The sequence below is a fragment of the Xyrauchen texanus genome, chromosome 7 (genome assembly GCF_025860055.1).
Source record: "Xyrauchen texanus isolate HMW12.3.18 chromosome 7, RBS_HiC_50CHRs, whole genome shotgun sequence".
NCBI lineage: Eukaryota > Metazoa > Chordata > Actinopteri > Cypriniformes > Catostomidae > Xyrauchen > Xyrauchen texanus.
The window spans coordinates 9,457,641-9,470,953 of NC_068282.1; the positions used below are offsets into that span (position 1 = coordinate 9,457,641).

At 37.7% G+C, this 13,313-nt stretch overlaps 1 protein-coding gene across 2 annotated transcripts in view; it reads left to right on the top strand.

Moving 5' to 3' along the window:
- The window catches only part of LOC127646621 (metabotropic glutamate receptor 4-like), a 274,744-nt gene that overhangs the window by 213,793 nt on the left and 47,638 nt on the right, over positions 1-13,313 (top strand). For both annotated transcript variants that reach the window (XM_052130380.1, XM_052130381.1), the window contains exon 8: positions 12,356-12,489. In XM_052130380.1, coding sequence (XP_051986340.1) covers positions 12,356-12,489 — 134 coding nt within the window. The remainder of the gene's footprint in view (positions 1-12,355; positions 12,490-13,313) is intronic.

The window sequence follows — 13,313 nt, forward strand, 5'->3', positions numbered from 1 at the left end:
TGATGTGAATGTGCCAACAGTTTCTGTAAATATCAATATATTTATCCCAAGCCAGTGAAATAGCACAGGTGCAAAATTGTGCAGAAAATAGAAGGAAAAAAAAGAGTCAAATTATTCACAACAGGAACAAAATAATTGACCGTGACCACCAATGCAATCAACAATGTTGCAGTTCCAATCTCAAAAAGACTTAGAAAGACTTAGGAATTTATATCCATGGACACAACCATTTTCCGGGGCCAATACACATTGAGGCGGATGGGCTACAACAGCTGAAGACCACATTTGGCACTTTATTAGGACCGAAGTGTTGCTAATAAAGTGCTCAGTGAATGTACATGAAAAAAAACATGGGTGAATTTAACATCAATTATATATATATATATATATATATATATATATATATATATATATATATATATATATATATAGCTATATAGATATATATAGATATATATATAGATAGATATATATATCTTAATTAACAAACCAGTATTCTGAATTAATACATACAAATTAGATCATTATTAAAAGACAGATAATTGAAAAACACAATCAACCCCTTTCCATCCATACTAAGTTTGTTGTGCTCCCATGATCCACATCAGCAAATATATTAAAAAAAGAGTTAAAATTTACTGGTTAATTGAGTCTCACATCCACCATTGTACGGCAATACAAAATCTGGTTTAATGTAAACAGTTTGTGCTTTAATACGAAATCAGGTGGCCAGTGTAACCCACTGGCGGCATATGCTGATTTGCCCCTGTAACAGTTTGCAGATAGAATATCACACCAATGCACATCAGGCAACCAAAATAAAGTTAAAATCAAAGTAAGTGTTTGTGTCTTAATTTTAGCGGAAAGATTCCATTGTATTAATTTCATTTAAGTGGACACACGGTTACACTCAAGTTTAAGACTCTTGCATCGCTACATACTGGTCTGCTAAGTATTACCATACACCTATAAGCCTGTTTAAAGCAAATTCACAGTTTCGTATTATTGAGTGCCATTTTTTCCATTTAACAGATTGTTTGATAATTATGATGATATTCAGAATGCAATCAGTTTGCAACACTTTTCCTGCCAGATCACAAGTGGCCATGGCAGACATTAGACAGCAGATGAGCTGTGATCCAGTGTCTGCCAGTGATTTGCTTTCTTTTCTACTACACAAGCACAGGCTGTGATGAGACTACTCGAATCTCGCTAAACCATCATTTAGCTCTTTAGTGCCTGTTTTCAGCACTACCTTCTACCCATTACACCTGTAGATTGAGGAATACTAAAGAATACTAAAGAACGAAGAAGTGTGGGCACTACTACAAAAAATGGATGAGGTACAGGGGGTGGAATGAGGTGGAATTTAGCTCTACGTTTAACTACATTTTTTTATATTTTCTGTAGATATGCTTTGGGTCCCTTCTAGAATGTAAGTCTGAGATTTCCACCTTTGTTATTGTCTGCCAGACCTCTGACTGCTTAGAAAATTAACTGAACACCTCTCATCAACAACCCAGACTATTTGAGGTATCATTCTTGTTCATAGCACAAACTGTGCAGATAAGTTACACAACAAAGTTTAATACAAAGGGTTATTTGTTCAAATCCCAAAACAATAGTGATAGTGATGCTTTCCTTCGCAAGCACTGCTAATTACATTTGATAAAGACTTATTAATGACAATAATAAGTTATTGTTATTATTAGTTATCACTTATTATGGAGTGTATTAGCCTTCCATAACACAGCACATTTTCAGGCTTGGAAAGAATACTGAAAAAAGTATACTCAAGCAGAAGTACTGTTACTTCCCAAAAGATTTTGTGTGAGTAGAGTAAAAGTAGCTGTCCTAAAAACTACTCAAGTAAGAGTAAAAGAGTAGCTCATTTAAAAGTACTCATGAGTAGTGAGTATTGAGTACCGAGTTGTAAAGCCTATGCCCCGTTATAATGAACACTGTATGCCAACTTTTAAAATACATAACTTATCTATGATATACTCTACATCTGATTCCAAAAAATAAAAGGGAGACGTGATAACAGAAATGAAAAGATTAAAAAGTTATTTTCAATACACTGCTCACCATTTTAAATCTTAATGTATAAAACAACTACATTAAAATCAGTTCATGTGTAGGGTCTAAATTTCCCTTAATGCCAACAGAGCATTATTGTTGTGCATAAAACATGTTCAAACAATGCAAGTAATACAAAAAAATAAGCAGGATCACTTGGCATGTCATGTCCTGCACAATAGAGGAGGTAGAGCAGGCATGAGAAAATGTATTTGGTCATCATTTACTCACCCTCATGCCATCCTGGATGTGTATGACTTTCTGTCTTCTGCAGAACACAAATTAAGATTTTTTCTAAGACATCTTTTGGTCCATACAATGAAAGTGAATCAGTGCTAAAATATTGAAGCTCCACAAATCAGATAAATCATCATAAAAGTAGTCTAATCCATGTGCCTTGAGTGGTTTAATCCATGTCTTCAGAAGCGATATGATAGATGTGGTGAGAAACAGATCAATATTAATTCTCCTCCCTGCTCAATCAATCTCCACTTTAACTTTCTTCTTGTGTTGTTGGTGATTCACATTATTCATGCATATGATGCATCACCACCTACTGTGCAGAGAAAAGAATTTTTGGCAAAAATTTACTTAAATATTGATCTGAAGATTAAATGGAGTTTAAATTCTGGCTAAAGCACAGAATTGGTAAGCAGAAGGTTAACGGTTCAATACCCACAGCCACCACAATTGTGTCCTTGAGCAAGACACAACTCCAGGTTGCTCTGGGGGGATTGTCCCTGTAATAAGGGCACTGTAAGTTGCTTTGGATAAAAGCATCTGCCAAATGCATAAATGTAAACCACTGGAGTTGTATGTATTACTTTTATGCTGCTTTTATGTGCTTTTTGGAGCATCAACATTTTGGCACCCCTTCACTTACTATTGATAACATTGCCTTAATCTAAATCTAAAATTACAGGCTAATTTATAGAAACACAAAATCTAGTAAACAGAAATATTAAATTTACCTCGAAGTGTTTCTTCAGATTAGAGGCAGGATTAATGCTGATATATTGCTTGAGCAAGTTAAACTCACATGACACGATCAAGCAACTGGCCTTTTTCACTGCGAAAAGCCCTTTTAGGTTTACAGCTGTAAACTGTGCTTGAGGAATTCTCCACAGTTGGTGCCAGATCTGCTGCTGCCATTCAAGTTTTCTATATATGATTTGATTTGAAGGGAGTCACGAGACTCAAGATAAAAAATAAAATCAGGACAGGGAAGTTGCAAACACAGGCGGTGGCAAAATAGCACAGTAAAAGTACAGTTACAGCACTTAAAATGTACTCAAGTAAAAGTATAAAAATTTTAAACTACTTAAAAAGTCAAATTCTTGGGAAAAAGTAGTTAATTACAGTAACGTGAGTATTTGTAATTCGTTACTTTACACTCCTGCAGATTTGACATAAACTTAATAATGTCATTGGAAATAATAACAAATAATGTAGAGACAAGAAATATGGTAACACTTTACAATGATGTTTCATTTGTTAACATAATTTAGCAGCAAAAGTTAACAATTAACTTACAATGAACAATACATTAACAAGCTACTTTAACAGCAATTTCACCATATACAGTAGTAATATCTTTTTTTATAAAATGTGCATATGTTCAAATCAGTTAATGCACTATGAACTTAGATGAACTAGCAATGAACAGCTGTATTTTTATTAACAAGTATTAACAAAGATTAATAAATGCTGTATCATTTTTTGTTTATTGTTAGTTCACTTCCTTAAGTAGCAAAACCATTTTCAACTGTTGGCCTTAATTTACCCTGTTGACAACTTCCAGTATGAGCGAACGCTGGCGTGTTTGGCTGCCGCTGCTCTCTGGTCTTTTCCAAGTTGGATTTTAAGCTCTGAAATTGATTATTTCCTCTTTTATTGGGACAAGCTCATGGAAATAAGTTTCAATCTACACATGGTAAACTGCTCCATTGTTTGGGATTCACTTCAATTTTGATCTGTGAAAAGCCTCTTCCAGCCTACCTGGAGCCCTCGCAGCCCCAGTACATTACATCGACTCCGGTGAGTGAATTGAAATTTCCTCACTTCTCGCTGGCCATTTGGTGATTCTGTTATGAGCAGCCTTCGGCAGGTTCTTATTATTCATCTATGATATCTGCAACTAGAAATACGTGGCTCTGTTATGGATTCAGGCTCTGATACGTTTCTCAATGTGGTTTTTAATTATACATCCATGGACTAACATCACTTAAACTCCACGTATCATCTATCTGCTGGAATCTACAATCAATGTGCCACCCTGGAAATCACATGCTGACCATGGTATGTACACAGAGGAACTGGTTATCATTCGAATTGGCTTGTGTCGGCTGTCTTCAATGATGATTCCTTCTTCAGTCTTCAGTTGGCCACTCCCCTGCCTGGGATGCAGATAATCAGGGTGTTAATCCTGATAACCTCCGTGTGCTGAAGCATTCTACTCCTATTTCTACTATGGACTCGGAGCCTACCACCATTAAGATGGTCCGGGTAAATGCAAGGTCTCTATCAAATAAATACTTAGTTCTAAATAACATATTTATGTTGCATTCTATAGTCTTTTTATTTGTGATGGAGACTTGGCTCAGCACAGGTGACTTCATTGCTCTCAGAGAACTTTTTCCCCCGGAATGTGCATTCTTCAATCAATTCAATTCAGTTCTCCAATCCAAGTTCTACATCTAGATATGGTGGTGGCGTTGCCACTATTTAAAAAAAAAGAATTAGATGTAAAATGATGCCAATGAACATGTTCTCAAATTTTTTATTTACTCCACTTGTTCTCCCAAATTTGGAATGCCCAATTCCCAATGCACTTTTAAGTCCTTGTGGTGGTGTAGTGAGTCACCTCAACGAGGTGGATGACTCTCAGTTGCCTCCGCTTCTGAGGCCGTCAATCCACGCATCTTATAACATGGCTTGTTGAGCGCATTACTGTGGAGACATAGCACATGTGGAGGCTTCGCGCCATCCACCGCGGCATCCACGCACAACTCACCATGCACCCCACTGAGAGCAAACCACATTATAACAACCACGAGAAGGTTACCCCATGTGACTCTACCCTCCCTAGCAATCGGGCCAATTTGGTTGCTTAGGAGACCTGGCTGGAGTCACTCAGCATGCCTTGGGTTTCGAAGTTGCGAACTCCAGTGGTAGTAGTCAGTGTCTTTACTTGCTGAGCTACCCAGGCCCCTGACTTTATGAATACTTAAATTTTAAACAATCTGTCTCTGGTCCAACTCATAACTTGGGTCACACACTTGATATAGTTTTGTCTTATGGTTTTTCTGTAACCACTATAAAGATTTCCGATGTTGGTATTTCTAACCACTATTCAATTGTATTTGATTCTGTCGGTTCAGATCCTCCACCCACTATCTCACATTCTTCATACTACACCCAGGGTTTTCATTCCTCTACTGCTAGTCAATTTACAGACTATTACAAGGCCCATTTCTCAGACTTTATTCACTGCTCTGAATACTGAGGGGCTGGATGAAATTTTTAATAAATCATGTTCTGCTGTCTTAGATTTTGTTTGTCCTGTTAAGGCCAGGAGAGTGAAGGGTAAAGGTGCCACTCAGTCTTGGTTAAATGACCACATCCGCTCTCTCAGACAAGAGTGCCGAAATGTTAAGCGGAAGTGGAAGAAAGACAAACTCCAGGTTTCACATGACATTTTAAGGACTTGCATAAATAACTACCAAAAATCAGTGAAAATGGCCAAAACAAATTTCCTCTCTAAATTAATCAAATAGGCTCAAAGTTCTGTTTAAGACCACTGAGCCTGTGTTACAAACTGCTTCTGTTGACTGTGCTGATGTGTCCACTGAAATCTGTGAGAAGTTTCTTAATTTTTTTTACTCAGAAAGTCCAAGAAATGAAGGCATCTATTCAGCCTGCAAAATTCTATTCACTGCTGGTATTCCAGCCACTCAGCTCTCTAACTTGCTTTCAAGCAGTCTCTTCAGCCCACCTTGTTCATTTAGTTTTTAAGATGAAGTGTTCAAATAGTAAAATGGATATACTGCCTGCTCGTCTTTTCAACTATGTCTTTGAAATGATGAGCTCTGATGTGACTGCACTTATTAACAGCTCTCTAACAAATGGGGTAGTCCCAGCTAGTTTTAAACATGCAATTGTGCAACCTCTGCTTAAAAAATGCACATTGAGCCCACTGTACATACCAATTACAGGCCTATCACCAAGTGGCCATTCATCTCTAAGTTTTTGCAGAAAGTTGTTTTTGCACATATTATAGTCCCAGTCTGGTTTTAGAACATTACATAGTTCTGAATCTGCTCTTCTGAAGGTCACTTATGACATTTTGCTCTCACTTGACTCAGGATCAAGTGCTGTTTTGATTTTATTGGATCTTAGCACAACATTTGACACGATTGATCACAAAATACTTTTAAACCAAATGGAGTGTATTGTGGGTATTCAGGGTCTGGCTCTGCAGTGGTTTGCCTGCTATATGAGAGAGAGGACATTCTCTGTGACTATAGGTCATTCTTCCTTTACAACAGCCCCCCTAACTTGCTGTGTGCCCCAGGGTTCCATTCTGGGACCATTATTGTTCACTCTCTATATGTTTCCCCTGCGCTCCGTTTAAAAAATAAATAAATAATGTCTCCTATCACTGTTACGCAGACGAATCACAATTTTATTTACCAGTTAAGCCTGATAGTAGCTGCTCTGTTGATTCTCTTCTTATGTGTTTTGAGGAGATTAAAGGTTGGATGGCGAATACGTTTTTGCAAATAAAGGGAACCAAAACTGAAATATAAATTTTAGGCTCTGCCAGGACTTCAGCTGTCATTGAAGCCCAGTTAGGTCTGCTCTCCTTCATTGTATACATGAATGTCAAAAATATCGGGGTCATTTTTGACAAATCATTACTGATTGACAAACAGATTAGTGCTGTTACTAAGGGAAGTTTCTTCAATTGAGGTCTATTGCTAAATTATAGCATTTTCTTTCTGGTAAAGACCTTGAAACTGTGATCCATGCTTATTACTTCATGGCTGGATTATTGTAACTATGTGTATGCTGGTCTGCCTCAGTCTGCTTTATCTAATTTGCAGATGCAGATTTTTAACTGGGACTAAAAAAAGAGATCACATTAGCCTGTATTGGCTGCCCTTCTTTGGCTTTCTTTCAAGGCTAGAATTGATTTTAAAATTCTTATTTATTTGTACAAGGCCCTGTCTGGTCTTGCTCCTCAATATATCATTGACCTTCTACACCCATATTTGCCTCCTAGAATGCTTAGATCTTGTGAGCAACTTCTTTTATCAGTTCCCCACTGTTTTTGCACTAAGGGAGACTAAAGTCTAAGGGAGATCAAGCCTTCTCTGTTGTTGCCCCCAAACTCTGGAACAGTCTCCCTTTATACATAAGGTCCACCCCATCTTTAGCCGTTTTTTAAATCTTCTCTTAAAACCTATTTTAATCTGTATCTTTTGATACTATTTAAGATCAAGGTTCCATGTTGTTTATTGGTGTTTAGTTTGTTTGTTATTATATTGTTTGATTATTTTTATATATTTGTGTTCCCTGTCTGTCACTCACTCGACTTTGTGTCTAATGAAGCGACACTAGGCGTCTTTCTTGAAGGCCTCGGTTACCTCTGAACTTGAGAAAAGGCCAGTGAGAAATTGGCACCTCACCTTATTCAAGCTAGGTACAGCGGTTCCTCTAAAACAATTCCAGCGGCTCCTGGGGTATATGCCATCCTGCACGGTGGTCACGCCACTGGGGTTGATGCATATGAGAAGGCTTCAGCACTGGCTTCAGACTCGAGTCCCGAGATGGGCATGGCGCCATGGCACATACCGTGTGTTCATCACCCCCTCCTGCCACTAGACTTTTAGTCCCTGGACAGACCTCTGTTTTCTGCGGACAGGAGTACCCCTTCAGTAGGTGTCATGATGCGTTCTGGTCACCACAGATGCCTCCAAATGGGGTTGGGGCATTGTGTGCGATGGGTACGCATCTGCCGGCTCCTGGACGGGGCCCCAGCTGGGTTGGCACATCAACTGCCTAGAGTTGCTGGCTGTAAAACTTGCCCTGCGAAGGTTTCTTCCGCTTCTTCGGGGAATCCCCAGGCCATCCCCAAAGAATGCCTTCCCCGATGCATGTAATAGTGTAAAATGGCCCCAGCCGCTTTAACTCTGTGCGAGAAACATAGAGAGAGAATAGGCATGGATTGCCCATGCCCATGCTTGGCACGTCAGTTGTTCCCCTCCTTCGGGGATGGCAGGAACCTAAAAAGTTTATGACGTTTTTATGGGGCGTTGGGGAAGTATACGTGCAGTCTGATGCAGCCTGCTGCTTTGGCACGCAACTGCCTGCCCGCACCTGCATGAGCAGCTCACATACACGGTTCAGCGCATGGCGTGATTGAATAGAGACCCCTAGTGTCGCTTTATTCGACACAAGGTCGAGTGAGCGACAGACGGGGAACGTCTAGGTCACTATTGTAATCTCCGTTCCCTGATGGAGGAAACAAGACAGTGTGTCCCCCCAACCACGACGCTGTACCGAGCCACTTTAATGGCCAAACCTTTTTCTCGGCTCCTCAGTGCAAAACCTTAATGGACAGATGTACAATTACCTCCTTTTATACCCGTATGTCCGGGGGAGGGACATGCAAATTCTGTCTGCCAATTTCTCATTGGCCTTTTCTCAAGTACAGAGGTAACCGAGGCCTTCAAGAAAGACCCCAGTGTCACTTCATTCGACACAACGTCTTGTTTACTCCATCAGGGAACGGAGGTTACAATAGTAACCTAGATGTTCTCTCTTGCACTTTTATATCTAATTGTACATCACTTTGGTTCAACTTTTGTTGTTTATAAATGTGCTTTATAAATAAAGATGGCTTGACTTGACTTGACTTGACTTCATGATATCTAATGCATTAACTAATGTTAATGAAACTTATTGTAAATTGTTACCGAAATTCTAAATATAGAGTGAATAGTATGATTTCCAATAGTCTAAAGGACAAGAATATAACGCATTGTAATGCAATGATCATTTGCCTTCTATGAATATTATGGTTGAAGAAGTTCTATTGGCTAAGTGGTAAGCCCTATTTCTGGAGGTGGTAGTACCTGTGTTTCTCCCTGATGCCATTGTTTGAAGTGCTGCAGAATGTCTCATCAAATGAACTTCAGAAGAAAACACTCAAACCTTTGATAATGTGGAGTACACTCATGGCTCTAATAAGTATGTATGCCTAGGGACAGTGCACTGTAGTGGCATAATCCCAGTAGAAGCGTAGCCCTACACTGAATGATAATCAAAATTCATAACAATAGGCTATTTTTTCTCTGCGTAAAAGCCAAGATGGTAGTTTGTAGCAGTTGCTAAGGTGTTCTGAGTGGTTTTACGTGTTGCTATTTGGTTGCTAGGGTGTTCTGGGCCGTGTTCAAACCACAAATAAGGGAGGATGATGGTGATAATTATCACGCATTAGTTCATCTTGGTTAGTGTTAATTTATATATGCATATATATATATATATATATATATATATATATATATATATATATATATATATATATATATATATCATATATATATATAATATATATATATTATATATTCAGTGGTAATGTTCATTGTTAGTTCATGTTGTTTGTTTTTAATAAAAGTATACGTAGAATTGACATAAATCGTGATTAAAAATGCTGAAAGAAATATTGTTCATTCTTAGTTCATGTTAACTGTGTGTAAACTGGCCTCTTTGTTTTCTGTCAGTGATTAAATCTCAGTGCAAAATAAGGACTAGTATTTTGTGTAAATATCACTCCATGTTGCTATAATTCGCTTTCGTTATAGGGTCTAATTGAACTTAATTTTCTCATGATCAAACAGTGCATTTGTGACAACTGTGTTTTTGTCTTACAGCACTACCATTAGAATATTTAAAAGAGAAACATTAATTGATTAGATTATTTCTTCATTATTCTTAATTTTATTTATACCGAACATTTTATTACACACCTCTATATGACCTGAGGGTATTTATCTTAATTTCCTTTTAAAATAACGTGTGTGTGTGTGTGTGTGTGTGTGTGTGTGTGTGTGTGTGTGTGTGTGTGTGTGTGTCTCAGTATACAAATTTGTATTTCTACTGGCCAATGATGATTCTGGGAGAAAACACACTCACAGCCTATTGTTGCTATAGGTATGAATGTGCGTCTGGTGCGACAGGTAAAATGCGTGCTCTTATCTCAGTTTTGTTGTTAATTGTTTATTTTTAGTTATTTTAGCAGACAGCTTGCTTTATATACATTCGGTTAAACAGCGTTACTGTAAGTTAAAGAGGGTAAACTCTCTCATTCAACTTAACTGTGAACATGCAGTTTAAAAGACATACATTATGTTTTGCGCTCTGTCCATGCACAGAATGATTGTATGTCCTTGAATGCGCTGTTTTTTTTTTTTTTATGCACTCAGTCATTGTCAATTGTATGAATAATTTCAGGGGTGGCCAAAATTGCTACATAAAATCAAGCAGAGCTATACAAATGTATCGTCATATTTACAATGTACTTTTTACAGTAATACTTAAAGCAAAATAAGTTTGAAACATTAACTGTATCAAGATAATGCTGAAATTCATGGTTTTGTAACACTTCTGTTTGCAAATTCAAAGGCTGCTTATTGGATCAATAAAGGTAAATGTCATATTATGTATGCATAACAGAATGCAGAGGCTTACGACATTAAGAACAAATAGTGCTACCGATTAAAAACAGTGTTAATTACAAAGTGTGCTTGTAGTGTGAACTTTACAGTACATCCAAATTTAAGTGAGACCTTATGAACGGCTGGTGCAATCAATACTGGTCCCTACATATGGCTTGGGGCCCTCACTCAATGTATAAGATTTCACTTCCTTAAAAGTATGATTTTTCCCCCCATTTTATCATCTGTCAATTGAAAATCTAAAGCTCAGTAGTTTAGAAAAGTAATACTACAACTTTTCTGAAAAAGCTACATGATTTGAGATTCATGTCCATGTTCAATACTTGGGAGTTTGTTGAAATCAATTACCCCAAGAATGAGCAATAATCATAGTGATGCTTGCTTAATATTGAATAGCACCACTAATAAACTCATGGTATTGTCACATGGTTGAGTGAATAATCGACTGAGTGATTATTAAACAGTGGGCATATAATTGTATACACCCTCTAGTTCTGATCAATATTTTCTCGTAATCCTTTACATCTGTCTGCACATTACATAGTGAGATGCAGTCACTAAGCATGGCTGTATAAAATCTTAATTCCTAAATCCAGAGCATTGGTTGACTCAAATAAGCCTCTTGCACCTTCCAAGCCCAGCCACAAAAAAAAAAAAAAGGATATTCATCAAGAGAAATCCACCATTGCTGATCATCATCCTTTTGATTTCAGTGAGAATTTCTTGAGGATTGTGTGTAAGAATACATATAACACAAACACGAGTATTGAAAGCACAAATTATTGTGCTATTGTTCGGGAAACTGGGCTGCACAGGGTCCAGGGAATTAAGTTGGACACGGTCAAATGCTTGGAATACAGATAGCTTAGCCAAAACTTTAAAGCTTGAGAAAGCAAGGTTTTCCACAGAATAAGGAGCCTAATCTAAAATGCATCATGGGTAGCTGCACCATTGTTATCCCACCCCCCCTCGCCTGACTCCTTCAATAAGCTATTGCTCTTGCCAAATATAAATTTCATTCAGCACACTTGAGGTTAGATATCAGTAAAGGGAATTTCAGGTTGTTTATATGGAGCTAAGTAAATATGGCCATGCATTTTATATTAAGTCATGATAATGGTGGTTTTTTTTTTTTTTTTTCATTTTAGGTATAAATCAAGTTCTTTATACACCTTTGGATTCAACACTCATTGTTATATCACAATTGAGTGGTATTAAAAGGCACATTGATATTCACTATATTATATACTGTAGATTTAGCATTAATTAACCCCTAAAGCAGTTACATTTTGCAAATCTGTATTTACGCATCACTTCTGAAGCTGCATGCAAAGTTGTATTAAATCTAGTGTTTGCACATTAAGTGCAGCTTAAAGATATGGCTATATCAGTCTCACTATAAATGTAAGTTAGGTTTTTGGGCACTGATATAAATCTGTCCAATTAGTTCTTAGTCATTACTTTGAAGGTAATGTATGTAGTGTTTGAACACATTTTGCATCTCATTAATTTAACTTCTTTGCTTGCATCTTCAGGCATAGCTGGCAATCCAGTGCACTTCAACGAGAACGGAGATGCCCCAGGCCGCTACGATATCTACCAGTACCAGATAAACAAAACGGCTGAATACAAAATCATCGGCCACTGGACTGACCAGCTTAACCTAAATGTAAGAATGAAGTTTGAAGTTGCATATTTCCTGCTTGCTTAATGGACACACTTTAGAGCAGAGATACTCAACTTTGGGAAGTTCAGGAGCTACAAAGCAGGCTCTCACTGGCCTCAATTCCTTTATAATAATGAGGCAAGTAGACTATGGCCATATTTTCACCGCAAGAAGCTGCATCTGAAGTGGCATATATACCAAGAAGCCACGCTGTTAAACACAATGACCACTAACGAAGACTATGGGCTTATTTTCCTTAAAATATCCTATGTTCACTGAGCATTATCATATTCAGAATCAATGGATGCATCCAAAAGCTGGAGAATGTTGCTTTCAGAGGCTGTATACAGATTTAGTATGAATATAAGGTGAATTTTAAACTGTTCTGAGACCAGTGCAGACAGAAAGCACACTGGAGGTTAAGTCATTACCTAATTAGGGAGCAAGGGAGCAGGTAGGCATCCTATAGCTTTCCTATGCAGCCAAGTGCAGTCACTCCTAACATCCGATCAAAAGTTTAGTTTCAGGCTTGGTTGGCAGTGATTGGATGATGCTGGCCATTACTTTGAATCAGAACTATTTAGGCTTATTTCTGATGTAATGTGTGTATCATCTTAAAAACATTATTAACCAACACTCCTGGATACATAATAAAACAAAAGTCCAACTGTCCACATATGTGGACATAAACATTTTTAGGTGAACTATATGGTTTCTTAGGGGCTGCTAGTTATACAGTATATCAAAGAAGGGAATGGAGAATGCACACAGCAGCCACGTGCGAGTTTTAGATGGGTATAAAAATAACTGTGTCAGGATATTCACGC